Source organism: Bidens hawaiensis, unplaced genomic scaffold (assembly GCF_021521415.1).
Source record: "Bidens hawaiensis isolate Kalapana, Puna unplaced genomic scaffold, B.hawaiensis_p1.1 tig00004733_1, whole genome shotgun sequence".
NCBI classification, from domain to species: domain Eukaryota; kingdom Viridiplantae; phylum Streptophyta; class Magnoliopsida; order Asterales; family Asteraceae; genus Bidens; species Bidens hawaiensis.
In genome coordinates, this window is record NW_027491292.1 from 138,175 (window position 1) to 145,481 (window position 7,307).

Here is a 7,307-nt window from a genome sequence, read left to right on the forward strand (position 1 = left end):
CATATAAACCTTATGACGGTTAGCTAACAAAACCAGTTTTAGATTATTAATGCTTCTATTTATGTTGAACTTAGATAAAATGTTTTTATTTTTTTTTTCAGGAGCACCTGGTATCTCTAATGCACTTGGCATTACAAAGTTAATCATCAATGAAGAATTACCTGAAATTGTGGAGTTCAAAAAACGGTTAACATTTATATTTTGTTTTAGAATAATATACATATTTTTAAACAAATCTTCTTTGTTTTATACCTAATAGTTTAATCTTTTTTCAAAGTTTGCTTCAAATGATTGGTTCTGAAACATCTTCAAGCAGTTTTCTATCTCCACTAAGTATCCGTGATCCTTATTTTGAAGAGTTTGTTAATGATACAGACTTCAGTAATGTTGGAGAGGTTGAAGATATCGAAACGGTAACCTTTTCTTATGTTTTTATTTGTTAATGTAATTTGAAAATTATTAAAAATATGACTTTTGTTTATTTTTCCAGCCAAAGAAAGTAGTTATTTGTGGAAGCATAACTCTATCATCTAACTACAATAGTTGGTACTATGTTGGATGTAAAATATGTACTACCCAATTTAATGAAGAACACAAGGTAAGTAATCAAGGAGAAATCGTTGGGGAAAAATCAATGAATCGGTTTAAAGGAAAGTATAAATGCGTAAGTAACAAATGCAACGGCGCTGTTGTCGATGCAGTTGCAAGGTTCGTAAAAAATAACTTTTATTAATACATATATATATATATATATTATTGTTTATATTGTTTATAAAAATATTATTCATCATCAACATATAGGTACCGAATTCCTTTTGATGTTCAAGACTCAACTGGATCGTTGGCGTTAACTTTATGGGAAACACAAGCTGTTCCGATCTTCAAAATTACCGCTTTGGAACTTTTTAAGAAGTTGGTAGAGGTAAATATTATTATACAAGCTTTAGAAATATTATTTAAATATATGACTCAGTTTTTACAATTAAACTATAATGACACATTCTTAACAAACGAATATTTTTTTTAATTTCCGTGAAGAGTGGTGATGATACTGATATAATTCCTAAAGAGAGAGAAAGTATTGAGGATCAAATTTATGCTTTGAAGGTCAACATTCAATAATACAACCTAGATAATGAAAGATCTTCTTACAATATTTTTAGACTTACAAAAGATCCTAAGATAATAAACAAGCTACAAGAAAAACATGGGCTGACTCTGGTAAGATATGTATCATTATTATTATTATTATTATTATTATTATTATTATTATTATTATTATTATTATTATTACTTGCATTTTATATTTAATTATTTAATTATTTTATTTTTTATTTCGTATGTGCAGCCTTCATATTCAAATGACGAGTCTGTTGAATTTCCTGCTGCAAATCTATATGAAAAGGTAATTCATTTGAACAATTACTATAGGATAAAATCATAATAATTCAAGTTCTTTGTTCTAGAGTATTTTGGCTGATTGATAATGCATAGATTTCTATCCCTCATTGCCTATATGTTATTCATTCAATTTAGAACAATTAAGCTCTGTACTTGAGTCTGAAATATAGGAATTTAGAACTCAGAATCAGCACTTTTCACATCTTTGTTTTTGTTAAATCTTTCAAATTTTCAGCTTTTAATGTAAGTGTAAGTTTTGTTAAGTTTTGCTAAACTTAATTTTCCAGGATTCTACTAATGTTGTGGATGATAGTAACACATCTTTTGTGCAAAGTATCTCAAAGAGTTCAGCTATAAACAAACACAAGAAGAATACTGAAGCTTTCAAAAGGAAAATTCAAGATGTTTATGAAGTTGATAACCCATCGCTGCAACCTATTACAAAAGCCAAAAGATCTTCAAAAGCTATCATTCAAGATTCTGGCAAGAACAAACTCTTAACCCCAGAAAGAGAAATAAATAATGATCTCCATGTTTTTACAAAACAATTTTTCATTTTATTGCTTTTGGTTTGGTTATTTGGAACTTGATAAAGTATTTGACATTCTCATTTTTCTTTAATGACGAATTTGTTTACTAATGAATCAAATGGTTTAATGAGTTCTATATGTCATATATACTTTTATATTTACATTGGTTATTGACACACACATTATTTTAGGTCATTCAATAAAGAAGGCTATCTCAAAAACCAATCGTTCTCTAAGGAAATTATTGTTGAATGCAAAAAGAGGAAAACTTAGTTACTCCCAAGCCACAAAAGTATATCGTATGAGATGTAAAATTATTTTGGATGCTAAGAGAGGAAAACATATTTGCTTATCCAATATGGCATCATCATCAAATTTAACTCATTCAAACATACTTAACTCTGTGTCTAAACAGAATCGTATGAGTAGGAGAGCAAAGATGGATTATAATAGAACAAGAATTCATTTTGCAGACGACGATGAAAAATATAAAGGAGTTTCTAAAGGTCCGTACAATTACATAATCTTCCTAATTTTACATATTTAGAAATTTGGTTAAAAATAATTATTAATGTTGTTGCTTATTAACTACAGATTACTTTGATCATGGAGACCAGTCAGTTGTGTGTGATATATGCCATGCTAAACTCTAGATCGACGAGGGCAAAAGAGGTCAAAGCAAGAAATCAAAAGTAAGTTTTAATTTGTGTTGTCAATATGGGGCTGTTGAGTTACCACAAGTAAAAACATCAAACCCTCAGTATGAAGAACTATTCAAATCAAATGATGCTAAAAGCAAATTCTTCTTGAAGAACATTCGTCGGTATAACTCGATGTTTTCTTTTACTTCCATGGGCGGAAAAATTGACAAATCTGTTAATAAGGGGAAAGGTCTGTATGTGTTCAGATTTATCGGCCAGAATTATCATGCTATTGGCAGTCTTCTACCCAACGATGGCACGAAACCCAAATTCTCACAGCTGTACATATATGATACGGACAACGAAATTGAAAATAGACAAAACATTTTGAGGTACACATATGATCGTCTTATCATTTTTATTACATTTTTATTTATTTTCCAACATTAATAGTAATTATTATAATTTTTCCAGCGACAACAAAATTAGTATGATAGATGACGAAAAGAGACTGGATACTGAGATTATTACATGGTTGAAAGAAATGCTTGATCGCCAAAATGTTTTAGTCAAAACTTATAGAATGGCAAGAGATTTTTGTAATGAGCAGCCTGATAAAGAACTGAAGCTACGCCTTATATACAACAGGGAAAAAGATGGCAGAACTTATAACCTTCCTACTTCTTCAGAAGTCGCAGCATTAATTGTAGGAGATATTGAGGAATCATATGAGCCACGTGATATTGTAGTAAGAAAAATAGGAGGAAATCTAGAATACCTTAATGAGCTCCACCCTTCATACATGCCTCTTCAATACCCCCTGATATTTATTAATGGCGAGGACGGTTACCGAATTAAAATTAAGCATAGAGGAGTTGAAGATGATGATGGTAACAAACGACCTTATACTACAATGAGGGAATGGTTTGTATTTTTGTTTCAAGACAGAGTAGGTCAGTTCTCTCCTACTTTATACTCAAGAAGACTGCTTCAACAGATAATGGTAGACGGTTATACGATGATTGAAAGCGAAAGGCTATGTTATATAAGAAGCAAACAAAAAGAACTAAGATCTGTAACATTTGAGAACCTAAAATCTCTAAAGGATAAGGGGTGTTCTGATGTCTCAAAGGTTGGGCAACGTATCATATTACCTTCTTCATTTATAGGAGGAGCTCGGTATATGATGCAAAACTATCTGGATGCTATGACACTTTGCAAATGGTATGGATATCCTGATTTCTTTATCATAGTTACATGCAATCCAAAATGGCCTGAGGTGCAAAGATTCCTTAAAGACACGTCTCTAAACGCAGATGATAGACCAGACATATTATGCAGGGCTATTTAAAATAAAACTAGACTCATTAATTAAAGACTTTAAAGATAATCATGTTCTTGGTAAACTTCAAGCAGGTAGGTATTCTATACATCTTAATAAGAAACAATTCTATTTATATGCTAAACTATTATTTGTATTTTTGCAGTCGTTTATACAGTGGAGTTTCAAAAACGTGGTTTACCTCATGCCCATCTTTGTTTATTTATGCAAAAAGAAGAAAAACTTCCAAACGTAGAGCATGTTGATCCTTATATCAGCGCAGAGATACCAGATAAAAAACGAAGACCCAGAATTATACAACCTTGTGTCTGAGTTAATGATGCACGGTCCTTGCGCCCATTATAAAAAACCTTGCTCATGTGTTATAGACAAAAAGTGTTCCAAAAATTTCCCGAAGAACTTTCAAGATGAAACATCAGTAGACACAGATGGCTTTCCATTATACAGAAGACGTGATAATGGCGCATTTGTTCAAAAGTCAGATATCAAGCTCGATAACCGAAGTGTTGTACCATACAACATCAAACTCTTAAAAAGATATCAGGCTCACATAAATGTTGAATGGTGTAATCAGGGGTCATCTATCAAGTATCTTTTCAAATACATAAACAAAGGGCCTGATCGAGCAACTATTTATTTCGCTAATGGTGGAGAGCATCAGAATAACGTAGACCGAAACATTGATGAGATTAAAGAGTTCTATGACTGTCGATATCTGTCAGCATGCGAGGCTTCATGGCATATTTTTGCATACAATGTACATTATAGAGTTCCAGTAGTTATGAGGCTACCTTTCCACCTTCCTGGCAAGCAACAAGTTATTTATGGTACAGACGATGACATTGAAAATGTGCTAGAAATAACAGACACCGTTTCATCTTCAATGTTTGAATTATGGATGGAATGTAACGGAAATGATCATGAGGCACGTAAACTAACATACTCAGAATTCCCTACAAAATTCGTCTGGCATCTAAGTCCACGCGGATGGCAACGAAGAAAATCGGGATTTAGTATTGGTAGAGTACATGCAATATCTCCTGCTCTTGGAGAAGCATATTTTTTAAGGATACTTATAAATAGAGTGAAAGGTCCAAAGAGTTTTGAAGAAATACGTACCGTTAACGGTCAAACATACAATACTTTCAGAGATGCATGCTATGCCCTTGGATTACTTGATGATGACACAGAATACATTGAGGGAATTGAAGAAGCAAGCATTTCAGGTTCAGGTGATTACGATCATTGTTTGCTACAATGTTGTCTACTGATAGTCTCTCTAGACCCGAACATGTATGGAACAGTACATGGAAACTCCTCTCAGAAGACATAATCTATAAGCAATGCAAACTTTTAAAATCTCTAGGTATATGCTATGTCCTTACTAATATTAAATGTCAAATTTTAGTCTTTAATGATTAAAATTCTCATTTATTTAAACCTTCTACAGAGTTGCAACTGACTGAAGAACAGATAAAGAACCTTACCTTACTTGAAATCCAGAAAATACTACAACAAAACAACACTTGCTTAACTAGGTATGAGACGATGCCTTTTCCTGATGAAGAATCCTTATCTGTTATCAATAATAGACTGATCCATGACGAACAGTCATACAATCAAGAATTTGAAAGAAAATAATTTCAAAAGCTCTTCTCCACAATCACCTCAGAATAGAAAGCTATTTTTGACACAATAACAAAAGCTATTCACAAGAACAACGGTGGCGCCTTTTTTGTTTATGGTTATGGTGGAACAGGGAAAACATACTTATGGAAGACATTAACTTCAGCAATACGATCAGAAGGTAATATTGTTTTGAATGTTGCTTCAAGTGGAATTGCATCATTATTGCTATCCGGTGGTAGAACAGCACATTCGAGATTTCACATTCCCATTAACCTGAATGAGGACTCCTCTTGTGTAATAGAACGAGGTTCGGATGAGGCGGAGCTATTACAAAAAACAAAATTAATAATTTGGGATGAAGCCCCAATGACCCACAAACATGCATTTCAAGCTCTAGACAGATCATGCAAAGATGTGTTGCAATCTAAACTACTGTTCGGAGGAAAAGTTGTTGTGTTTGGAGGCGACTTCAGACAAATTTTGCAAGTAATTCAGAAAGGAAGCAGACAACAAATAGTAAAGGCAACTCTATGTTCTTCATATTTTTGGAATGAATGTCGTGTCCTTAGATTAACAAGAAACTTAAGGTTAACGATTGGTCAACCATCTCCTGATATAGAGGAAACAAAAAAGTTTGCACAATGGTTGCTAGACATCGGAGAAGGTATAGTCGGTGGGCCTAATGACGGTACAACAAAAATAGAGATACGAACTGATTTACTGATCGAAAAATGTAATGACCCTATCTCAAAGCTAATTCAGTTTGTGTATCCAGATATTTTCAACAACGAAGACCTTAATTACTTTCAACAGAGAGAATTACTTGCACCAACAAATGAGGTCGTGCATGAAATAAATGACCGTCTGATCGAAAGCTTCCCTGGTGAACCAGTTGAGTACTTAAGCTCAGATTCTGTGTCGAAGTCTGAATATATAGACGGAAATGTTGATCCAACTTTATACTCTACCGAGATATTAAATGGTCTAAAAATAGCGGGACTACCAAACCATAGCCTTATACTAAAATTGGGAGTGCCGGTTATGCTTCTAAGAAATATTGATCAAAAGAAAGGCTTATGCAATGGAACTAGGCTTCAGGTTATTTCTTTAGGCACCAGTGTAATTGAAGTGAAAATCCTTTCAGGAACTAATACTGGTGAAAGAATATCTATTCCTAGAATCGCTTTAACACCTTCTGACAAGAACATAGCATTCAAATTTACAAGACGACAATATCCCTTATCAGTTTGTTTCGCTATGACTATAAACAAAAGCCAAGGGCAGTCATTAAATAGGGTTGGTTTGTACCTAAAGAACGATGTCTTATCACACGGCCAACTATATGTCGCCTTATCAAGAGTTACAAGCAAAAAGGGTTTGAAGATACTTATTCTAGACAAATATGGCAAACAAACTAGCAAGACAACAAATGTCGTCTTCAAGGAAATCTTTTCTTACTTGAACTAAAATTAATTGTAATTTTGAATTCTTTATTTCATAAAATATTTGAAGTTCATACTGTGATGTTATTGATTGATTTCTACAATAAACTCCATAATATTATGTACATTAGAAAAATTTTAAGTAGCCCATATATAAGTTACTACTTTTAATTTTAATATACTTATATAGTTATATATACTCACAGTCGTTTATAAAAACAACCTAAAAGTAACCCACGTAACACGCGGGTAAAAACTAGTTTATTACTATTTAATAAAAAGTCACAAAACTTTCAAGTAAACTTCTTGTGACTCGCATAAC

At 32.7% G+C, this 7,307-nt stretch overlaps 3 protein-coding genes across 3 annotated transcripts; all 3 read left to right on the forward strand.

Annotated features, from left to right (window-relative positions):
* The first annotated feature begins 2,782 nt into the window (after window positions 1–2,782).
* LOC143627715 (uncharacterized) lies at window positions 2,783–3,923 on the forward strand. The gene is made up of 2 exons (XM_077097479.1): window positions 2,783–2,964; window positions 3,047–3,923. The coding sequence occupies exons 1-2, from the start codon at window positions 2,783–2,785 to the stop codon at window positions 3,921–3,923; spliced, it is 1,059 nt and encodes a 352-aa protein (XP_076953594.1).
* A 310-nt stretch (window positions 3,924–4,233) lies between these two features.
* LOC143627716 (uncharacterized) lies at window positions 4,234–5,247 on the forward strand. The gene has a single exon (XM_077097480.1). It carries the CDS (start codon window positions 4,234–4,236, stop codon window positions 5,245–5,247), a length of 1,014 nt encoding a protein of 337 aa, XP_076953595.1.
* A 662-nt stretch (window positions 5,248–5,909) lies between these two features.
* On the forward strand, window positions 5,910–7,010 carry LOC143627717 (uncharacterized). Its single transcript, XM_077097481.1, has one exon. It carries the CDS (start codon window positions 5,910–5,912, stop codon window positions 7,008–7,010), a length of 1,101 nt encoding a protein of 366 aa, XP_076953596.1.
* Window positions 7,011–7,307: the final 297 nt, after the last annotated feature.

Coding starts and splice junctions, on each gene's coding strand:
- LOC143627715 (XM_077097479.1), top strand. CDS start 2,783: ATGGGCGGAAAAATTGACAAATCTGTTAATAAGGGGAAAGGTCTGTAT. Junction 2,965..3,046: donor AATAGACAAAACATTTTGAG/GTACACATATGA, acceptor TAATTTTTCCAG/CGACAACAAAATTAGTATGA.
- LOC143627716 (XM_077097480.1), top strand. CDS start 4,234: ATGCACGGTCCTTGCGCCCATTATAAAAAACCTTGCTCATGTGTTATA.
- LOC143627717 (XM_077097481.1), top strand. CDS start 5,910: ATGACCCACAAACATGCATTTCAAGCTCTAGACAGATCATGCAAAGAT.